The sequence below is a fragment of the Drosophila hydei genome, unplaced genomic scaffold, assembly GCF_003285905.1.
Source record: "Drosophila hydei strain 15085-1641.00,03,60 unplaced genomic scaffold, DhydRS2 tig00000001-arrow-pilon, whole genome shotgun sequence".
NCBI lineage: Eukaryota > Metazoa > Arthropoda > Insecta > Diptera > Drosophilidae > Drosophila > Drosophila hydei.
In genome coordinates this window covers 11846106-11867563 of record NW_022045643.1, presented here as the reverse complement: position 1 = coordinate 11867563, position 21458 = coordinate 11846106, and the positions used below count along the sequence as shown (strand labels likewise).

The 21458-nt window shown below is 39.2% G+C and overlaps 7 protein-coding genes across 9 annotated transcripts; 2 read left to right on the top strand and 5 right to left on the bottom strand.

The window, feature by feature from the left end:
• Nucleotides 1-3020: 3020 nt before the first annotated feature.
• LOC111600932 (60S acidic ribosomal protein P0) lies at nt 3021-4464 on the bottom strand. The gene is made up of 3 exons (XM_023317300.1): nt 4372-4464; nt 4156-4246; nt 3021-4086 (listed from the first exon to the last, which is right to left on the bottom strand). Exons 2-3 carry the CDS (start codon nt 4207-4209, stop codon nt 3190-3192), a joined length of 951 nt encoding a protein of 316 aa, XP_023173068.1. The 5' UTR covers nt 4210-4246; nt 4372-4464; the 3' UTR covers nt 3021-3189.
• A 206-nt stretch (nt 4465-4670) lies between these two features.
• LOC111600977 (dnaJ homolog subfamily B member 5) lies at nt 4671-5363 on the top strand. Its single transcript, XM_023317360.2, has one exon. The coding sequence runs from the start codon at nt 4875-4877 to the stop codon at nt 5253-5255; it is 381 nt and encodes a 126-aa protein (XP_023173128.1). The 5' UTR covers nt 4671-4874; the 3' UTR covers nt 5256-5363.
• Nucleotides 5364-7550: 2187 nt separating this feature from the next.
• On the bottom strand, nt 7551-9265 carry LOC111600939 (DEAD-box helicase Dbp80). The gene is made up of 2 exons (XM_023317310.2): nt 8584-9265; nt 7551-8524 (listed from the first exon to the last, which is right to left on the bottom strand). Exons 1-2 carry the CDS (start codon nt 9146-9148, stop codon nt 7692-7694), a joined length of 1398 nt encoding a protein of 465 aa, XP_023173078.2. The 5' UTR covers nt 9149-9265; the 3' UTR covers nt 7551-7691.
• A 268-nt stretch (nt 9266-9533) lies between these two features.
• LOC111600974 lies at nt 9534-13138 on the top strand. Of its 2 annotated transcripts, none has more exons than XM_023317357.2 (4): nt 9534-10635; nt 10701-12152; nt 12216-12760; nt 12826-13138. In XM_023317357.2, exons 1-4 carry the CDS (start codon nt 9901-9903, stop codon nt 12896-12898), a joined length of 2805 nt encoding a protein of 934 aa, XP_023173125.2. In that variant the 5' UTR covers nt 9534-9900; the 3' UTR covers nt 12899-13138. The 2 variants fall into 2 exon arrangements, with proteins under 2 accessions (XP_023173125.2, XP_023173126.2); XM_023317358.2 differs by lacking the exon at nt 12826-13138 and having other exon boundaries at nt 12216-12527; nt 12589-12709.
• An 815-nt stretch (nt 13139-13953) lies between these two features.
• Nucleotides 13954-15003, bottom strand: LOC111600971. Its single transcript, XM_023317354.2, has 2 exons — nt 14746-15003; nt 13954-14682 (listed from the first exon to the last, which is right to left on the bottom strand). The coding sequence occupies exons 1-2, from the start codon at nt 14824-14826 to the stop codon at nt 14152-14154; spliced, it is 612 nt and encodes a 203-aa protein (XP_023173122.1). The 5' UTR covers nt 14827-15003; the 3' UTR covers nt 13954-14151.
• A 204-nt stretch (nt 15004-15207) lies between these two features.
• On the bottom strand, nt 15208-19585 carry LOC111600940 (gamma-tubulin complex component 6). The gene is made up of 6 exons (XM_023317311.2): nt 18600-19585; nt 18337-18539; nt 18123-18276; nt 17702-18066; nt 15503-17643; nt 15208-15430 (listed from the first exon to the last, which is right to left on the bottom strand). The coding sequence occupies exons 1-6, from the start codon at nt 19471-19473 to the stop codon at nt 15208-15210; spliced, it is 3960 nt and encodes a 1319-aa protein (XP_023173079.2). The 5' UTR covers nt 19474-19585.
• A 317-nt stretch (nt 19586-19902) lies between these two features.
• LOC111601007 (alpha-endosulfine) lies at nt 19903-21404 on the bottom strand. 2 transcript variants are annotated; one of them, XM_023317407.2, is made up of 3 exons: nt 21133-21404; nt 20543-20731; nt 19903-20472 (listed from the first exon to the last, which is right to left on the bottom strand). In XM_023317407.2, the coding sequence occupies exons 2-3, from the start codon at nt 20723-20725 to the stop codon at nt 20299-20301; spliced, it is 357 nt and encodes a 118-aa protein (XP_023173175.1). In that variant the 5' UTR covers nt 20726-20731; nt 21133-21404; the 3' UTR covers nt 19903-20298. The 2 variants fall into 2 exon arrangements, with proteins under 2 accessions (XP_023173175.1, XP_023173174.1); XM_023317406.2 differs by having other exon boundaries at nt 20543-20736; nt 21133-21400.
• Between the last annotated feature and the right edge of the window lie 54 nt (nt 21405-21458).

Here is a 21458-nt window from a genome sequence, read left to right as displayed (position 1 = left end):
TATAATTTATAGATCCATTAGTAGAGTATATCAACAGTGATCCATTAGAGTTGCTCAGCTACTGGGCGCATATTTTTTATGGCAATGCATTTACTGCCTTCTATGTGCTACATATATTATGGCAGAAGTTGTATACACTCTTGCTGGGTATAAAGGGGTATTTCTATGCTACAGTTTAGCATGCGATGCTCACCTTGCCACGCCCAATTTAGTTTCGTCACATCAAAATATTTGCTCTTCCACTTCCATATTGTGGTTGTTATTGTTGCAGTTGTTGTTGTTATTGTTGTTGCTTTTGTTGTTGTTGTCAACAATTTTGGGGCTTGTGGGCGCTTACCGCGTATAATTTATCTATGCATATGTTTTGAGTTGCCAACAGCAGCCAAACGAGAACAGGAGAGCCCACATAAATCACAAGCGCCTGCTCAGTCACACCCACACATTCACTGTTTTATCCCTAACACAGACACACACACACACACACACACACACCCCTTTCATGTAAGAGCAGTTATCGCCCTCGCGCTCTGCCCAAAAATTCTAAAAAGCAATTGCTGGGAATTTATTTTCACGTGCCTATTATGAGAGCCAGATTAGAATGAGATGGTATGGGATGTGGATATGTTATATGCTGGATGATGCTATATGAAATTATCGAGTTACTGGGAAGTTGCTTATACCACATACATAATATTAAATTGCCTATGTGACAAAGTGCGCGCAGCACAAGTTAAAATTTATGCAGAACGTTTAATTTTACAATTTCAGCAGAATTTAAAAGTTTTTGAAAAATTTTACAAATATTTTATAACTTTATTGTGTTCTTCGATGAATCGTGAATTGAATTAAGTTGGATTTGTTTAGCCATTGGCCAATGGTTTTATGTGCCAATCTTTTGGCAAAACAAATCTCAGCTGAGCGAAAATCGTATGGACGGAGGCTGGGCAACTGAGACAAACATGCATGACAGGCAGCATCATCGTTATATCGATGGCATTCACATGTTTAGCACACAAACGAAATGCCAAAGCAAAAATATGCATACAAATCTATCTATCTATGCGTATTGATAGCCAAACCGAGTCAAGTTGAGTGGAGAGACTGCCAGTCCAAAACTCAAATCTGACGACTGTTCCACATTTTGTTGTTGTGCATGTCAGCCATTGTATATGTACTTGTGTGTGTGTGTCTGTGTTATCGAATATTGTCTATATGGGTCTCTGGTCTCTGACTCTGAAATCTGGTTGCTGTTTGTTCGTCCGTTTCGTGGCGTCCCAATCAATTGTCCAAATGTCCAAACTTCATTTGTTATGCGCATCACAAAAATTGAAGCAAATCATTTTGCCAATCGCATTTTGATTTCGAATGTCAGTGACGGTGCCGATATTAGATGTGGTGAGTGGGTAGCTGGGGAGTGGCTGCGGACGGTGCGGGCTCGGCCACCCCTCCGCAATTTATGTTAATTTTTGTGTATTTGCCGCCAGCGGCGCCTGAAATTATGCAATGCCTTTATTAATTTACGACCAACCAAATGGGAAGCTAATGGAAATTCTAGTGATGGACACGTGATTAATAGACATTGTGTAAGGTAATTGTTATCGAACCAGATCAGCGTCTGAACCGGATCAGCTAAAGCCGAGCGCGCAAGACGTTTAGCAGAATTGAAGAATATTGAAAATTTACACGGCTTCCTTGGCTTTTTTCCTCGTAACTAACCTTTAAAGTCCGATTAAATTAAGAGTGGAGCAATAGTTATAACAACAACACTCAAGAAAATGACTTTAGTTCAACTACTGGAAACTGGAAATTTTAATTTATGCACTTAAGATATGAGACTAGTTCTTATTTTGTATTATTTAATATACTAAAGCTGTACTATCAGTAGGTTAAGACTTGCTATCGCGTGACTAACTCACGCGCTCAACTTTTGTAGATGGTCTGCGAAATGGTTTTATTTATCCATAGTAGCTCTAGTTGTTGGGCTCTCGGTCTCGGCTAGTTATGCAGTGTTTAACTTTGCCCGGGGCTTTTGTTGGCTGGGGGGGCGTGTCATTTTCATTTTCACGCCCCAGCCGCGTAACTCATTTTCGCCTCAGAAAAAAATAAAATAAAAATAAATAAAAGAGAAATAAAGTTTCTTTGCTGCTGCAACTTGGCACATTCTTAATTTCTTGCGTATTTTGTCAAGACAAATTGAATTTTTATGAGCAGCGTCGCCGTCGACGCCGACGTTCTTGCAAAAAATATCAAAAGGCGTCGCGTCGCAGCTCCAACGACAGCAGCAGCAGCAGCAACAGCAGCGCCAGCGAAAACTTTAAACTTTTCTCATCTTGTGAAATTCATTTTATCACAAGTAATTACTTTGTAAATATATGGGGTGGCAGACAATGCAGCAGACGTCGCAACGTTACGTGGATTGCACACGCAGCCTTTTGGCCATTTGAAGAGGGCAATAAAATGGCTGTTGGCTCAAAAAAAAACGAGCAAAGAAAAGAAAAGAAAATAAAGCTTAAGGACTGCAACATGCAACAAGGAATAATACTTGCGATCGGCATTGTCAATCTACAAATACGCTAACGTAGAATATAGCCTCAAATTCTAATATAATAAAAAAAAATAAATACAAAATAAAATTATAAAATAAAAGTCTGACATAATAGCATAAGCGTATTATAATATTAATAAAAACAGATTTGATATGTTGCCTCATGGCAATCAACGACCTTAGTAGCGTTATATTTAAGTTAATTGTTTATGTATTCCTAAATGTTAATATTGAATAGGGTTGGCAACAATGTTGCTAAGGCAAACATGCTCGCCTGCTCCTCAACGCTGCGCAGCAATGTTTCCAACGAAAATGTTGCTAGCTAAATTGTGTAGATACCAGCAAACGAAACTTTCTACAATCATGTGCACAAATGTGTTAAATATTACACAATCTACATCCTCAGTGCAATCAATGATTATTGAATCCAAAAAGCTTTCCAAACTATTATACAAGAATAAAAACACAGAACATATACAAATATCAAAGTTTACATATTTATTGTTGTTGTTTGCTCACTGCACATGCAACTTGTCATTGGGTTTGTCAAACCGCGACAATAATTTGCACAAGTAGTTATGCAAAATTGATGTAAACATTGAAATTGTAACAGAGCACTCAATCGCAGGCAATTATTGTGGTGCTTAATCGAAAAGTCCAAAGCCCATGTCGTCATCCTCTTCTTCGGATTCGGACTCGACCTTCTTTTCTTCCTTCTTTTCGGCAGCGCCGCCACCAGCAGCTGGGGCCGCAGTAGCGGTAGCAGCAGCGAACTTGCTGGGATCCTTGATGTACTCCTTGATGGTGGTAGCTTCCTTAAACTCAACCTCTGTGGTAGCAGCGATGGCCAACAGGTTCTTGAATCCGTTGGCAATGCTGTGAGGTGCGGACGCAATCGTTGGATAGCCAACAGACAAACAGACAGCAGCCAAATTGGCCACACCCTGTTGGAACTTGGCACGCAAATCCTCGGGCTTGATGTCTAAGATCTCAGGCGAGAAGATGGAACCCGAATCATAAACCTGGCTGACGAGCAGGCCATACGAGAATGGCGAGATGTTCAACATGTTAAGCAAAGTAGCCTCAGAGGCACCAACTTTGTCTCCAGGCTTCAAGATGGGCACATCATTGATGATTTCAATTGTACCCTTTGAAATCTTAGTCGGGATGGACAGAGCCTGGAAGAAACTGGTCTTCTCTGGACCCAGACCTGTGTTCTGGGCCGGAATGATGACAGGCAATGGTGCAATGGCGCCTGGACGAGCAGGTGCGCGCACCTTCGATTCCAACAGCTTATCACGAACCTCAGCTAAATCGCCCTTGGTGAACACAAAGCCAACATTGCCTTTGATGTGAGGCAACAGCTTCTCCAACTGAGGATTGTTCTCCAAATGTCCACGAATTGCCTTGCGCATCATCGTGTTCTTGCCCATCAGTACGACAGCGAGGCCTCGGAGGCTCGTACGGATGTTCTGCATCTGCTTGGAGCCAACATTGTCAGCGCCGACAATAAAACACTTCGGGAACTCATCGAACAGTTCCTACATTAAAAAAATCGTTAATAATACATAAGCGGTAATAATATATTATTATTGCTAGATTGTACATACCACAACTTTGATGAAGTACTGAGCCTTCCATGCTGCTTTGTTCTCCCTAACCATTTTGTATGTGTATTAGGGACTCAATTGAATTTAAGAACTGCAAAAATGTTCATATATAATTAGTATGGTGTACATTATTATTGGTTTTCGTCAAATTTCAAACTTTACATAATAATAGTTTGAGGATGTCATTTATTTTTAAAGATTCCAATTTTCACTTACCAAAACACAAACTATACGCGGTGGTGACTTGGACCAAATGGACGAGATGTTCGATATTTAGTACACAGCTATCGATTGTAGCGATTACTTTGTCAAATACATCGATTGTTATAATTGTCATGCACTACAAAAGGAACTTTTCTGCAGCTGTCCTCAATAACTCAAGCTCATATACTTCCGTCATATTTTCGTTAAACATAAATCTATATTCATGTTCATATGATCAAATTTATATCCGCGATATAGCAATCGATAGTTCATATTTTGAAAATAGTGGGGTAACACTGAAAAACAAAACAAACAAAAACAAAAAAATATGTTCACATTAACATCAAATGTATGGACACAGCAATCGTTATTCCTAATCATTATTATTAAATATCGATAGTTGCTTAGACAATTTCTAAAGCTGTGATTAAAATCTTGTTGTGCAATAAGCAAAGCTTACAAGTGACTCAGCTACATAAATAAGCCACCAATCAAAGTTCCCAATAAGTCATACAATGGGCAAAAACTACTATGAAATTCTTGGCATCAACAGGACAGCAAGTGATGAGGAAATCAAAAAAGGTTACAAGCGGATGGCCCTTAAGTATCATCCAGATAAAAATGACCACCCTGAGGCTGCAAACCGCTTCAAGGAAGTTGCAGCAGCATTCGAAATACTATCAAACAAGGAAAAACGAGAGTTATACGACCAATATGGGGAAGAGGGACTCAAAAACGGTGGTGGCCAAAATACTTTCGCACAACCATCAGCTGATATGCTGCCGTTTATGTGTGCCGTTGGCGGAACAGTTTTGTTTGCTTTTGCTGCGTTCAAAACATTTCAATATTTTACAAAGAAACCTGAACCGAATAGCGATAGTGATACAAGTGAATGAGTCACTAAAAAAATTATTGTGCTTAATTCTAATGCTAATATATAAATACTTATAAAATAGTTGTTATTATTGTATACATTTATATACATTTAATTAAATCGGCGCAATGAACAATATTCTTCATCGAACAAAAGATCCTGTAAATTAATAAAAATTTGTTTCGCTACTTTGAAATTCTATTTCATCATAAAATGTAAACAGATATTCTAGTCTTTAAACAGCTGTTTCTAAGTTCTTTATTCCTACGAATGTGTATGCTTTGTTATGGCACTGAATCCAATTTTCAATGCATTCTAGACAAAAAGCAATTTAATGCGCATATTAAATGAAATTATTTAAAATAACTAAGACACTTCTTTCAGTATCTACTTTTATTGCAATCGTATTTATTTACGATCAACTTGTTTTTTTATTTCTCATTGATAATTGCAATAATTTGAAATTTTTTTCAAATGTCTATAACAAAGAAAACGGTTACGGTAACCTTGGTATACATTGTTGTTGGAAGCTGAATATCGGTGAACCCCAAAAATGTTGTGTTCTCTGTTGCTTACAAAGTAGCACTAATCGATATAATGAATAGCAATGATTATTAAATTACAATCTAACTATTTCGATTAATCCCTGTAGATCAGCATTTCAAAATAAACCTGAATCTCATTTGTTGTAATTTTGCACAATCATTCAGTTTCGTTGGTTAGTTATGATCCCTACGATATTCTCAATATAAAGAAAAATGCTAATAAAGCTGAAATTACCAAAGCTTATCGAGATCTCCTGGACGTATACTATATAAAGGATGTCACAGTGCTGAGCGGGATGCAAAACTCAATTCTCAGGAGTTGTATATGGACTCGATTTTAAATGAAGTCTTCATTGCTGGCGGCTCTATCTTGGTGGGCTATGTATTATATCAGCTGAAAGAAAAGCTTGTAATAAGCAACCGTTAGAGACGTCTTCGTTGACAGTGGCACCACAAATAGCAGATCAGAGCGGAATGCCGACATCAACATTTAGAGGCATCCTCGGCAGTTACTTCGTCTGTGAGTACTATTGCAGGCTCCGCTGTGCAGCTCTATCAAAAGTCTGGTCATGGACAGTCAGCTCGACAGTTACCTTTTGGAAATGGAGTGCAAGCAAGATTTCATCTCAAAGTAGTGATTCAGAAGCGTCCTCGACAGTGACTTCGTCTTCCTCTATGAGTTATTCGGAACATGCCCAAAATTAAAAATTAGTTTTCAATAAATGATAAACTTAAATATTGCTGTTTAAATCGCCTTGGGTATTAGAATCATAAAACAAGAGTGAAATAATCGAAATCTTACTTTCGCTCTATTTGAATAGATGGCTTTTAATTAAGATTGGTACAGATTTTAGGATTTTCAAAGTACGTAACATAACAATGATCTATGGTTAATGCTAATACATTAAATATGCAGATATTCATATATCAACAAATGAATGTCCGGTTTTTAAAGCTATCGATACCGTCGATAGCTTCCGATAAGTCCAATTCGATGTTATTAACATTGTAAAGAAATGTTAAGTTAATTGAAAATTAACAGTAGGTAAGTTGAATGTGGGACTTCACATGCATCATCTCGAGCACTTCTGTTTCTTCGAACAGTGCATTTGCAACTTAGTTTTTATTAAGATTCATAAGAAACATACCGATTAAATGCGTACAAAATTTGAAAATCATTATAAGACACTTCATATTAGGCAAAACGCAACACAACGAGAAATAAAAGAAGCTTTCCATAAGCTTATAAAGACATGGCATCCTGATAAGAACCTAAACGATACTAAACAGGGTCTGGAATTTTGTAAGAGGATAAATAGAGCATACGCAGTACTTTCCGATCCAGCACGACGTAGAGCATATGATATAATGTACAGCAAAACACCAAATGATAATCGTGACCAGAGAAATGGACAGAGCAAGCCAAGACCGACTTCATGCCGCAATTGGAACGGAGGCAATTACCAAAAATATCAGAACGATCGGAATCTATTTCTAGTATTTGAAAGTGTGCTCATTATTGCTCTTAAATGTGTATTTATCATAATCTTAAATGTGTTAAGATTGATTTTTACGTTCTTGCCTCCATTGGTGTTATTACTGACAAAAATATTAGTTCTAATTTTGCCCACTTTAGTCAATATCGCATTAAATATACTAATTCGCTTAACAGTGTGTATTTTCTGGAGCTTAAACATAATTGATTGACATATAATATAAAATAAAAGTTTATAAATTTTTATATGAATTTATTCTTTGTATGAATACGTGTGTTTTTATTTCGAATATGTAGATAAAAAATGTTTGAAAATGTATATGCCTTGAATGTATTATTCAGAGATAATTTTTATTTCAAGAGAAGTTTCACATACGTTGCTGGCTTAATGCTAAATGAGGGGAATGATTGCAATGATTTAATTACCAATCTTTTCAATATCATCTGCATTATCGGTGTTCAAATAAATGATATCTTTTTGAAAGTGTTTCTCGATAGCACGGCAGACAGACATACTTTTCTCCCCATCGATCAGATTTATAGCAATGCCAGACTTGCCGAATCGACCAGTGCGACCAATTCGATGTAAATAGGTTTCACAATCGGCATTGCCACGAAGATCAACAGGCAGATCGAAGTTAACAACGATTGTCACCTGTTCGATGTCAATGCCGCGCGAAAGAACATTCGTAGTAATGAGTACCTTCTCCTGGCCAGACCTAAATCGGTCCAAAACAGCAAGTCTCTGTTCCACGGTCAAGTCACCAGAAAGAACTGCAACTGAATGTGCATCAGCCGTCATTTTAGCTGCCAGCCAGGCAGCTGTTTTGCGCGTGTGACAAAATATGATAGCTTGGCCTATGCTGATGCAACCATAAATGTTTTGAATTGCATTGTATTTGCCTTCTTCGTTTTTGCAATTAACATAATATTGCTTAATATTGTCCAGAGATTCTTCTTCGCGCATCAATCGAATTATTGTTGGCTCCGATACAATCAAGCGTGCAAAATCCATAACTTCCTTGTCGTACGTCGCCGAGAAGAATAACATTTGGCATTGCGAATTGAGCATTTTATGAATTCGAATGCATTGATCGTGATGGCCTTGCGTTGCAATCATAACATCTGCTTCGTCTAATACGAATACTCGTATCTTTTTCATATCGAACAGACGCATCTTGAGACCCCAGTCTAACATTTTACCGGGCGTGCCAATTAAAATATGTTCCGTAATCTTTGAGTTCCTATCAACTAAATCAAAATATACAAGAAATTATTATAAGCATACACATAAAATCAAATAAATTTACCTTCTTCGCCACGAACTGCGAATCTCAGTTTAATTTCGGGACAAAATTGACCCATACGTGCCGCAACTTCTCCAGTTTGAATTGCAAGTTCGTATGTGGGCGATAGGCATAGAACTTGAGGATGGTCCAGAGCAACGTTTACGCGGCTGAGCATTGCCAAGACGAATGCAGCGGTTTTTCCAGTGCCTGATTGACTTTGAGCTATCATATTTTGCGGTGGATCGGCAAGCAGAGTTGGCAATGCGGTTTCTTGAATTTTCGATGGCGTATTGAAGCCCATGGCGTAAATACCCTTCAGTAGTTCGGGTTTGAGATGTAGTGCCTCAAATGTTTTCACAGAATGCAATGGTGAATTGGGATTTTTTTGTTGAATATCCAACGACTGCTTGGTGTTAACCAATCCCTTGCCCAATATCTTTATAAGTAGACTCGTTTCCGCTGGGTCAGCAACATCGGCTTCATTGTCCTTATTGCCTGTTGTTGTCGTAGCCGGTACATCTGCATTTAAATCAATTTTCAATTTCGGTACCTCTTGGTCTTCAGCAATTTTAACCCAGTCGGTCATTTTTTAATATTTTCTCCTCTTTATATGAAAGTTGAAATACACAAAAGTGTGGATATACAGTCAATGTCTGATGCAGCTGTTTTCAATAGAGATGTGTGCTATAAGACATATCGATAAGAAATTATATCACTCCACCCAGCATGGTAGTCACGTAATAAAGACATTTAATGGACTTTCATTAAGAGATGAGCCTAGATATGAATATAAGAATTTAAAACAAAAGCGAATTACTTAAAAGTATCGATATACCGTTAAAATTTAACTTGAATTCTCTTGCAATATCTGTCGACAGTAAATAAAACATACGGATGATAGCATTAAATGCTTCACAATCTCCGCGAAATTAATGTATCGACATATCGATACCATAATCGAACATGTCGTCGGTCCGTAGTGTACATTTTACAATGTTTTGGAAAAATTCACAACTTAATTTTAAGAACTTCGCTCAAAATTGGAAATAATAAAGTAATTTATAATATAACTTAAGCGAAGTACGACACCTATTTGCGCAACATATCGAAGATTCGCGCACACCTTGAATCCAAAAGTGCTTGATATTTAAGGTGAGACTGATATTGGCTCTAAACATTTGTGAGGATCATTCATTAGTGCTATAGCGGCGACATTACTAAAACAGATAACTGCGCAGTTATATTTATGCATTTTACACATGTATGTATGTCCTTCAAATTTGATGCCAGGCGAAAACTGTACGGTACGAACAGAAAAAAACTACGAGCACAACAAAAATGTCAACGGCGGGAAATTTTGCTGAACAAGCGGAAAACATTTCATGCTGGCTTAATGAGAAACTCTCCATAAAAGAAGAGAGTAATACCGACAGAAACTCCAACTCCAACACCAGCACCAACACCCACACCAGTACCAACACCAACAACAACAACAATTGTAGCACAAACAAATACATTACGCCAGAACCAACAGCAACGGCAAAAATGAGCGCCAACAGTATGAACAACAGCCAAAGCAAAGAATTCAATGAAATCTGTAAAAAAGCGCAAGCTGGTCAAAAAATTATGATTATTATGCGGGGACCGGCGGGAAGTGGTAAATCCACAATGGCCAAATCAATATTAAATCAAATTCATATACTGGATCAGTATCCCATTACGGATTTCGTGTACAGCAGTGATGATTACTTTCTCACGGCTAATGGCTACGAATTCAATCCAAATTTCCTGCCAGAAGCGCATGAGTGGAATAAGGAGCGTGTGAAGCGCAAAGCGGCAGCTGGGTGGAGCCCCATCATAGTGGACAATACGAATATTATGAAATGGGAAATGCAACCGTATGTACAAATTGCCGTGCAGCATGGTTATATAGTGGAGCTACTGGAACCCCAAACAAGTTGGTCCAAATCAGCTACAAAACTGGCCCAGAAGAACGTGCACCAGGTACCAAAAGATACCATAAAACGCATGATTGATCGCTATGAGAAGACCAGCGTGGCCGAGCTAATCGGGGTATGAAAACAACTAAAACATGTAATCCAATAATAAATAATATGTAATTATTATTTTATTAACAGTTTCTTAAGGATACCAAATACACAGTGCCATTGCCGCAGTTGCGACTGCAGCCGCCGCTGCCGACGCTGCCAGCACCAGTAACTTCATCAGTACAACCGGAACGACCCAGCTCCAAAAGCCAATCGGATGGCTTCAAACTAAATGTTAATGCTCAAACCTGGATGCCGTATGAGCAAAATGTGAATAATTATTGGGCACAGCAGAGTGACCTTCCCATACAAACAACTGTTGCCAGCGGTGCAGGAGCAACAGGTGAAAGTTCGTTACTGGATTTGTTGCGAGATGATCAACCAGAAGCAGCGATAAGTGGGGATTCAGCATCGGTCACAGATGCTGCTCACAACGCCCTGCAGCGGCACAGCTTGAACTGTCCGAACGAGGCGGATGGCTTTGTGCTATTACGTCAAATGTATCCGAACAAACAGTTGGGAGGTCTCTGGGACTTGTATGGGAAGTGCAACGGCGATGTCGATTGGGCAGTGGACATATTAATCAAAGAAGATGAGCTCAAAACAGACAATGCTGACGAGACGTTACTCCAGGAAGTCGAAGAATTTCAATGCAATTGCAACCGGAACAATTTTCAAATGCAAACTGTAGCTACCCCTGCTGCTGTATGCCCACCAATACTGAACAAATACCAGTCGAAGCCGCAGCGTCAGCCACGTGCCAAGCGCAATGCTGGCACTGGTTTTGCCAACAGGGAACTACAGCTGGAGATCGAAAACCGTTTTGTTTTAGGCGATGATCAGTATTCGGAGCATACGCGCAAAATACGAGACATACGCAATGGAATTTTAGATCAACCGCTGCCAGTCGTGGAGCCAGCACCAGCTATTGTTACTGCTGGTGCGTCTTCAGTTGCTGACGAGGACGACGATGATTCGGAGGATAATGCATTGTTAGAAATAGATCTGGGTGAATGTTTAATTAAGCAACTGCGCAGTCATTTTCAGTGGGAGGGTGAAATGCTGCCCAAAGAGTCGGAGTCATTGCCAACCAAGGTGTTTATGCCACGACATCAGGCCAAGCAGCTCTACATGGTTTGGATGGAAGCGGTTCACAATCAGCTTGAAGAACAACGTCAGCAAACATTGCGAGACGATGAGCAATTCGCACGTCTACTCAAGCATCCAAAATATGCCGAATGCAGCGAATCGCCTGGCAATGTAAACGAACTGCTTGATATGGAGCTCGCCTGGAGCATCTACAACAGTGAACACCAAGCAGCAAATCAAGCGATTCAAAACAAACCCAATGATATTGCCACTCACTTAACAAAAATGAAACTATGCGAGAAATTTCCTGAAATACCCTGCGATACCGTGCTGCAGGTTTTTGCAGAGACAGATAATAACTATGTAAAGACCGTGGAGGTGTTGGATAGCGATGTAAAGGTTGAATTAACCAGCGCCGAGCTCTATGAGCAGGCACAGCTTGAAAACGAAAAGGTCAGCGCAATGATTAAAATTATAATTTAATCTCTTATTAAACAAATTGTTGCTCTATAACAGCTCAATCAACAAGTGCAACAGCCGCCGCAACTGTCACAGCCGAAACTTGCCAGCCCACGTACCGCAGGCACTGCCAAATCGCAGTCGCCACAGTTGCACGAAGAAGCCAAGTGTGCCGCATTGCGAGACTTTGAAGAGACACGTAACTTAGCCGCCCATCATGCCCAACTGAGAGCAGAATGCAACTTGAAAGCTAAGCAGGCGATACAGCAAGGCAATGGAAGCGTTGCGCTCTACTACTCAGAAATTGCTCAGCTGCATAAGAAAAAGATGGACTTTTTCAATCATCGTGCGGCCAACTGCATCATGGAGGTACATAAGCATACACAAAACAATCCAGATCTGCTTGATCTACACTATCTACATACTATAGAGGCGGTTAGCAGTCTCGATTTATTTCTGGATCGTCATATAAATGTTCTGCGCAACTGCACACGAGTCTATAAGCATGTTTTTATCATAACGGGTCGAGGGCTACACAGTGCAAATGGTGTATCGACCATTAAGAAAAATGTGAAGGCTAGATTGGCAGAGCGACATTTGCGGTACGTATTTCCTTATGCATAACAAAACTAAATGTTTAATTTATTTTATTTGATTCTTTTTGCAGCTGGCAGGAGGTTAATCCGGGTCTTCTTCGCGTCAAAGTTTTTTCGGCGTCACGTCACTCTAAGAACTTTTGACCATTTACATGAAGCTTCACTATATATAAAAATATACATTAAGTTGTACAGCATTCGACAGCAAAGAAGGCATGCTATTCGAAGGAATAATATATATGTTGCGCCACCTCACTTAAATTTTTGTATAATTCTTACAAAATTAACAGTTAAACGATACGTACATTCGCATTATTTTTGTGTGTTCATCAAACATTCCCCACACTATTTAATAAGCATACCCAATCGTTATTATAACATTTTTGTTTTCAAGAATTTTTTAATTAAGATAATATGAAAGTGATTTCAATATATATGTATATAGATTTTTTAATCCTGTTACACATCTAGAATTATTATTTTTATCTAAAAAATATGAAGCTTTTTATGTATTTTTCGAGTTCTTTGTTTTTTTTATAATAAAATTAAAATTTAATTTTGGTTTATGAAAGACGTAATCCCAATCGCAGCGTCACTTTTTATATTTAAATGTGAAACCATTAAGATTTATGTTCAAAATCTTTTTTTTTAATCGAAAGACAACGTACTCCCCTATATATGTGTATATAGGAAAAACTTTAGAAAATAAGTTTTAAATATTTTTAATGTAAGCCAAAAATTATCATTAAAATAGTTGCATAAGCGAATAAAAAATGAAGTTTTATTTTATAAATGGAAAAGCTTTCTGCTTAAGCGTCTTCAAATTTGAGGAATTCGGAAACCGTATATGACTAAAATCTCGGGGTTTCGGTTATAATCAAAGTTGGTAAACGTTTTCTTTTGATTTAAATAATCGACAGAAAACTCAGAATCTGAAATTTATTCTACAAATTCTACAATGTTTTTATCTTATCTAATTTGTGGCGTCAAAAACAGATGTGTGTGCGAAATACAGTTTGATCAAAATTTCTGAAGCTTAGCAGTTGCTTCATCTTAATACATCCTCGCTTTGGTCTCTGGAATTTGTTCAGGTAAATAATGTAGGTACCATCTGAGCAGCTGATACGGCCCGTATGCTTCGCCTACCTGGAACTCAAAGAATATTGAAAGTCCCATCATAAAATAAAACACACATGCTGTTAAATGTTTGAAACATGGAAAGACAGATGTTTTACTTTTTAAATTCAGCATCGAAAATATAAAATTATATAAAAATAATGCTTATCCATTGAGATACACAAAGTGTACCTAACTTAAATCTAGAAAATCAGTGGCAGTCTAAGCAAATGTGTCATATATGGCTTTGGTTCCGGCATTGTTTGCCCAGAATATAGAAACTAGGTAAGCTCATCTTGTAATTGATTGCATGGTGATTGGTTTTCCTGTCCATCGAGATGCAGACGATTCATTGCCACCAATTCCATTAGGTTGGCGCGACTTCGTTTTGGCGTATAGCGATTGGCCGAGTTCGGATTCGAGCCGTAACCTGCACTTTTGTTGAGCTTTTCACGCGGTGGTGTATTCAAAAACACGCCTTCAAAAATAGTTTCCAAGCTGTTGGCATGCTTCAGGCCTACTGTTGATTCATCTTGATTGTGGTTAGGTGCACTTATTTGTGCATTGATCTCATGCAATGCTACAAACTCTGGATTGTTCTGGCGCCCAGGACTGCGCTGTTGGGCTGGTATCTGCTTTGGCGTTTCGATATCCGATACATTAAAATCATCAATTGGCGATGGGGTGCGTCCATGTGGCGAGTAAGCCCGTATTTCGAAGGCAGGCAGCTCGTCGCAGTCTACCGGATCGCCCATGTCGTGCTCAAGGGCCAGCGACAAATCACTTTCGCTTTCAAGCGAAGACATCGAACACTGAAGAATATAGGAGCTATTTAGCTGTAGCTCAACACTGCCCATTGTATTTATTGTATTTACCGCATCGGCATCCGAGGTTCTGTCCATGTTGTACGTTGAGCGTGCTGTACTTATATGCAATGCTGACATGTAGTCAAGCATTACAAATATGAGAAAATCGCGCTGCCTGTTGATTGCTGACCTGTCAGCGATTCGGTTCTTTCGGGTTTAATACTTTTGGGTAAGTCGAGGATTCTTCGCACAGGTAGTCAACAATCAACTCGCTTCGCTTTGCCGCACCAGTCGGTAAACAAAATATTGTTATTTATCGAAATGATATCGATAACTTTGAAGTTCAAGTCTATGCCAGTGTGTCCAAGAAAAATATTAATAATTGTGTAATGGACAACACTGTTTTTCAATTTTTTCCGTTAAAAAGATTGGTTCATTTAGCTTAATATTAGTAGTAAATGTTTTATGGTATTGGTATTTTTTTTATCATAAACAGTCTTATGTTAAATAGAAAAGCTAATAACATTTTATTTATTTACTGCTATCAGATACATTATAGTAGTTATTATAATTAATGATACGTATAAGATCAATTATTTTATCTTGATATCCTGAAGCAGCCACTTTGTTTCCTAAGTATATGGCATATCGAATGAATTTTTCAAATTCGGCTTCCTCGAATACTAATCGCTTATAGCGTGGATGAACAAACTGATTTTCTTCATCCAAAACAAATGACCTTGAGTTAAGAATTCTGCAAACAAAAAAATGTTCAAACAATTATTAAAATAAAAGGTGAATACGTTTTTTTTCAATATTAACTTACTTGCAAAAACGGAGCGCAATCACAAGTATACTATCAATAGTTTCCCGAAATTTGGTGCTCCGACGATTGAGTAGCGAAAAGAATGCGATCTCCTTTAAGTAGTCCACGTGTCGCTGATAAAGTTCTTCAACAGAATGTACCGAGATCAGCTCATCGGTAAAGGACTTCCATGTGCCCTCCAATGCGTTTGTGACCAGATGATTCTGCAGCGTGAGGACAAAATGTGACAATTTGTGACGCACCATTTGCAAATGACGATACTGCGGCGACTGCTGTAGCCTTCGACCATGGAGTCTCGATGACTGTTGGAAGTCCTGATAGGTCCGTTCCATTATAAAGCTGACATGTCGAAGCTTCATCAAGTGCGTGAATATTTGTCCATATTTTTCCATGGTCTCAACACTGAACACTAGGTTCAGTGGCCAGTCCATCTTGCACTCCAGTTTAAATATGGACAGAGCATTGATGTCCATTATATCAATAGATTCCGGTATATTTGTGCAATTCAAAGCCAGATTATCGGCCACTAAAGCCGTCAAAGATCCTTCTATCGCTCTGTTACCAAGTGAATTGTTGAGTATGGAGTCCAGGACACCTTTCTGGCATAGCCTATGTGGCATTGAGCAAGATTCAATTCGAGCCAGAATTCCGCTAATAAGCATAGTTCCGAATTCGCCGTCTAGCAAAAAAAAATATTTGCGTAGATCGCAAAAATAATCATAAACTTTTTGCTCATGAAATATGCGCAAAACCTCGTTGCGTAGGAGCGACAAATGCGACTTAAGTGGCAACAAGACAGAAAGCTGCATATAACGCTTGATTATGAATGGATTATGACCGATTTCTTCTATCTGAACGGTAGCATTTGACTGCTCCCTATCCATTTGTACTATAGGTAATTTAAATACTGGTTTTTCCTTTTGTACAGGTACAATTTGAGGCGTAGGCACAGTTAACGGAACTTGATCTGTGCCATCCTGATCACAGTGACTACTAATATTTGTATCATTGTTATTAGCCGCGTCAACTATTTCTTCTGGAACATCAACAGCAATTTCCACATCGGATGTGATGGACATGGGAGTTCCTGTGTCTAATGTTGACTCCACACTTGGCTGTTGTGGCGTCAATGGCAAATGCAGGGCATTGCCTAAGCCTCCACTGATTGTGAAGTCTCCGTCCATTACATGTCGGCGGTTTCGTGCAAGTTCCGAGTCTGAATGCAACAAACGCTTCTGGGACTCAGTATTAACATCGTCGTCACTGTTGAACGAACTAAAAGTATTATGCTGTTGCATGCGCAACCGATTCCGCTGCAAATCTGTGAGATCTTCGATATTCATGTTCATATCTGGCGGCAATTTAGTTTGCTGCTCTGTGCAATTGAGAACTCGCATACGATTACGTTCCGCTTCTGTGTAAGAGGTTAGGCTGGTGGTCGCCACTTGGCGCAGATTCACTTTCATTTGACATTCCTGGAACTGTTCGGATGAATTGTTGCGCATACGATTGCGAGCCAAATTCATATCGCTCTCATTAGAATTGAGCACGTCAGCGGGATTAGGCTGTGCCACTTCTGTCTCCGGCTTTACCGTTATCATCTCTAAGTCTGGTTCCTCGCATGACACAAAACTGCGACTGCTGCATGTGCTGTCGTCTGGGCTGACGTCCTCAGTCGTTTCCATCGGAGTTGTTGTTTTTTGTATTAAAGGAGCCACTTGTTCTTCCAACGTCTTTTTATTCTGTCGCAAGTGTTGTTCTTCCATCTTATCGCAATTTTGCTGGTATTGCATCTCAAGTACTACCTCTAAGCGTTGCTGCTCCAATCGCAACTGCTCTTGTTGCTCTCGCTGTTCATTAAGTTCATCGTAGCGTCGTTTTTTAACTACGTTTGCTTCTAATTGCAAATCATGCTGTTCCTGCTTCCAAGCAGCAATAAACGACTGAGTGCAATCCCACATGCGATTACCAAAGCGTCGGCTATTTTCTATTTGCTCCTCGAAGATGTCTTGCATATTGAATGGCTTGATATTCTGCAGTATTTGATCGTAATGCTGTTCCAATTCGTGGCGCATTTTCATCAACTGCTGCTCCGACAGGCAGACAACTAAGTTGGGATATTTTAAACTGAATACTGCATGCTAAAGGGCAACGAATCTGTTCTTCAATCAGTTCAATAAGCACGTTATGTCTACTCACCTGGGAATTATAGTTCTTTAGAAATCGATTGTATTTTCCGCATTGAAGTATGGCCTGTTCATAGCCCATTAAAAAGCCAGGCACTGCATCGGATCGTACGTAATACGCCTTGTCGAAAAACTCTTTGCTGCGCTCGTGCATTAATTTATGCGAGCACGAATTAATGAAGAGCTCGTTGAAGGGCTCGTCGAGTTCACCATGGTAGAGCCAACGTTGCAGCTGTGCGAAATACGTCTCACACAACGACCTTAACAGGTACAAAAGTAATTGCGAGAATTGGCAATTGATGCCCACATTAATGAACGACCAAACGAAGCTCAACAGACTCATTCCACTCATGCCGCTTATACCGTCGGCATTATTCACTGGAATTCAAAAACATTTAAGCTTAGCGAGACAGTCGAGGGATAAACATACTTACGACTTTGATCAGATTGTAGCATTTGATCCATCTGTTGCAGCAAATCCATGGCGGGGCCTGCGCCGCGCAGCAATTGTCCTAAGTTTTTGGCAGATAGCGTTAGTAGAAACAGCCGGCTATTTGTAAGGAAATTTATTATTGCCTGACGCAAAGCCTGCAAAGATGAAGGTTGCTTGCATATGGAAACTTTCAAATGTATTATGATTGTGCTCACTCGGTTGAGAGGCCGTTCAATTCGATTCGAGGTGTGCTGCCAGTGAGTGCGTCCACTTAGTCGACGATAGGCTTTGCCGGAGGCAAGGAATGGTTCTGCAAATTCAGCCAGTAATTCGGGCAAAACAACGCTTAGTGTTATGTTGGGCTTCAACACAAAATTTCCTTCGTCCGTGCAAACAATCGTTTCTGATTGCAGGCCCGCTTTAGAAAATTGAAAGGTAATTAGTTATTAAATACTCAAGTTAATGCACATTTTCACACCTGCAGCCTGTTTTAGATGCTCGATAAGAAGAGGCATCTCAATGAAATATAATTGCAATGTCTGATCATTGTGCCATTTTAGCTCGTTGCTCACAAGCTGATCCGAAACGAAATGCTTCTCCAGTGCAGCAGGCATCGTTGAATCTTTCTTAGCAACGGATTCGCATATAGTCGCTTTTTCTTTCTCCCTTAAAGGCAACTTTACGTTAACACGACGCGTCACTCGCTTGGATTCGTTTATACGTGACATTGAATCCTTCAATATCGAGCATCTTAGCGTGGATTTCGGCTGGTTCTTTTGAGCATTGCGCATTGCATTAATGTCGCTTAAATAAAAATCTGATAAGCGACGAAATACGATTGGCTTCAGTGAGTCCCGCATATTCTCGATCGATCTTAAAATTCTAGGCCCCTTAGGATCAGCATATTGTGGAAGATTTTCCTCGAAACAGGGACTCGATTGCAATCGAAGTGGTTTGGCTAACATCATCTTGCTGTTGCTGGTTAGCCCTACACACTTTGATAGTTGCTGTTGTTGCTGATCGGTTTGTTGCTTCTTTTGGGTGATATACATGTTTTTTAGACAGTTCGCAATATTATTGCCCAGCGCACAATTTAAGTCGGTGCACTGATCATCCATAAGCTTCTGACCCTCTGACAGCTTTTCCAGTCGAGAACCGAATGTGTTGGCTGATTGATGTGACAGTTGCGATTCGTAGATTTTTGTGCGCCTCTGGACAATGGAGGCTGGCGAAGGCTGCACTGCAGCTGCAGCTGTTTCATACCTTTGGGCGTACTCATCCTGCGAAAGTTGCACATCTATTTTTGTAACTGAGTTGAAAACACGCTCGTTGGCGCTACAAACCGCTTCCATTCAAAATAATAATACTATTTATTATTCAACTAATTTAAAATACAAAATTATTGCAAATAAATCAAACAGTTGTTCTTTTCGTTGAATGTATTGGAGATGAGCTGAGTTCGGGTTGCTGTTACTATCGATAACAAATGGATTCGTGCAACCGTGAGAAGATATAATTTCATGTATTTATTTTGCATTTGTTATTATAAATATATTGTGCATATAATACTAAAATACTTACGATTACCTTTCAATTTTGTGCGATATGCACCAAAACCAGCTCCATTGACAGAGCACACCCCAGCGATGCATTCTGGTGTACAAAATGATCGATTTAAATTGTACTAAAATGACACTAGATTTATTCAGTTCACTGCACTTACAGCGAGCACTGAATTAATATAAAAATATTTTTTTATCAGTTATTTTAAACACGTTGAATTGAACTGGTTACAACTTAAGTTTATTACGATTTCAATAACTTACAACTACATACGATCAGGGTAATATATTGTTAATTAGAACTTTTGAATAGTGCTGCTTCAAGAGTGCCATAATACATTCAATGTTCTTGAGATTGGCGCAAGCTCGTAATAGATACGCGAAATTTTATTGGAGCAAAAGGAAAGTAGGAAACAAATGCGGTGTTTGCGGGAATAAATTAAATCAAAGAAAACTTGGGGATGAAATGTTCACAATTCGGCAAAACGAGCGCCAGCGCAAAGGCTAAGTGCACATAGATCAGCCAACTTAGTAATAAACTATAATATTAATTAAAGAGCATTTGGAGCGCATCAGGAGGTGAGGAGCTTCTAGGTAAACAGTAAAATATGATGCTTAGCTCGTCGTTGGGAACTTGTTGCACGGTTGAATAATCGACGTTTTTCGAGCAGGCACCGTCTCGGGCGTTGGTATGGCTTCACCGGTGGTCACCTTATTGGCAAACACCTGCTTAACGCCGCCACCTTTTTGCTTAGCCATTTGATAATCTCCAGAGTCAAAGAATTTTTGCTTAAATTGAAAACAATAGATTCAGAGTTAGAATTGATACTTTTGGGGCAAATGCGGTAATGTAACCTACTCCTTTCTGAAGACGCTTCTGAAGGAACGCGGAATGACCACCAGGCACACGCATCCCACTTGGATATTTAGACTTCAGTTTTTCCTCTTCGATTTTCTCCAAATCTCTGGGATTTGCTTGTTCAGCTGTTGGTTCGTTCTCCTGCGGCGTGGTTGCCGGGCTGTTTTCTTCAGTTGAGCTCATGATGTTCTATGCTAAAATACCAGTTGATTAAATAAACTTATTGGCAATGTTTTTGCAAAACATAAAAAAAGAGCACGAGAAATGTTGATCCAAATTAAATTGTAAATATGGCGATCATTCAAGCTAAACTGCATGTATACGCGACAAGGACAAGTGAATTTAAAAAGCGAGCGAAAATGGTCCGATGAAATTGCCTTTCATGAAACATCGCACACACACTCGTATATGCCCAGATATTTGCGCACACACATCGCATGTTTGTATGCATGTATTTACATAGACTTGCTAATATGTAGTGCGAACGACGACGAGACGTAATATAATCGTATTAATCTCATGTGCAAATATTGTTACGATTTAATACTTACGCAAAATAAATGAGCATGTATATGAATATGACTTTTTACCTTTGTCTGGCTTGATGCGTCAAATGTGACAAGTAACTGTTGTTTTCGTTCTTTTTGCAATCAAGAACACATGCACGCCGTACACCGTAAGCTTTTAAATTAATTATAAAATTTGTAAACACACACTGGCGTTTTGAAATATAGCAATGTAAAATATCTCTCTCCCGCTGAGGTATTTTTTCACTATGACAAATGTACACAAATTAAAAATTTTATTTCTCGTTATTGCAATTTGTTCACTTTTTTGGGAGACGCTACAGAATAGAGTTGTCTCGGATCAATCGGAATAAGTTCAATGGAACAATGCATTACACAAAATGAACGAA

Excerpts from the sequence above, each read along its gene's own strand:
- LOC111600932 (XM_023317300.1), bottom strand. The coding sequence starts at position 4,209 with ATGGTTAGGGAGAACAAAGCAGCATGGAAGGCTCAGTACTTCATCAAA. Across the intron at positions 4,087-4,155 it reads AGTACTTCATCAAAGTTGTG|GAACTGTTCGATGAGTTCCC; the intron begins GTATGTACAATC and ends TTTTTAATGTAG.
- LOC111600977 (XM_023317360.2), top strand. The coding sequence starts at position 4,875 with ATGGGCAAAAACTACTATGAAATTCTTGGCATCAACAGGACAGCAAGT.
- LOC111600939 (XM_023317310.2), bottom strand. The coding sequence starts at position 9,148 with ATGACCGACTGGGTTAAAATTGCTGAAGACCAAGAGGTACCGAAATTG. Across the intron at positions 8,525-8,583 it reads CGCAGTTCGTGGCGAAGAAG|TTGATAGGAACTCAAAGATT; the intron begins GTAAATTTATTT and ends ATTTTGATTTAG.
- LOC111600974 (XM_023317357.2), top strand. The coding sequence starts at position 9,901 with ATGTCAACGGCGGGAAATTTTGCTGAACAAGCGGAAAACATTTCATGC. Across the intron at positions 10,636-10,700 it reads GCGTGGCCGAGCTAATCGGG|TTTCTTAAGGATACCAAATA; the intron begins GTATGAAAACAA and ends TTTTATTAACAG. Across the intron at positions 12,761-12,825 it reads TTGGCAGAGCGACATTTGCG|CTGGCAGGAGGTTAATCCGG; the intron begins GTACGTATTTCC and ends TTCTTTTTGCAG.
- LOC111600971 (XM_023317354.2), bottom strand. The coding sequence starts at position 14,826 with ATGCTTGACTACATGTCAGCATTGCATATAAGTACAGCACGCTCAACG. Across the intron at positions 14,683-14,745 it reads GAACCTCGGATGCCGATGCG|TGTTCGATGTCTTCGCTTGA; the intron begins GTAAATACAATA and ends TATATTCTTCAG.
- LOC111600940 (XM_023317311.2), bottom strand. The coding sequence starts at position 19,473 with ATGGAAGCGGTTTGTAGCGCCAACGAGCGTGTTTTCAACTCAGTTACA. Across the intron at positions 18,540-18,599 it reads GCATCTAAAACAGGCTGCAG|CGGGCCTGCAATCAGAAACG; the intron begins GTGTGAAAATGT and ends AATTTTCTAAAG. Across the intron at positions 18,277-18,336 it reads TTGAACGGCCTCTCAACCGA|GCTTTGCGTCAGGCAATAAT; the intron begins GTGAGCACAATC and ends TCATCTTTGCAG.
- LOC111601007 (XM_023317407.2), bottom strand. The coding sequence starts at position 20,725 with ATGAGCTCAACTGAAGAAAACAGCCCGGCAACCACGCCGCAGGAGAAC. Across the intron at positions 20,473-20,542 it reads AGAAGCGTCTTCAGAAAGGA|CAAAAATTCTTTGACTCTGG; the intron begins GTAGGTTACATT and ends TTTCAATTTAAG.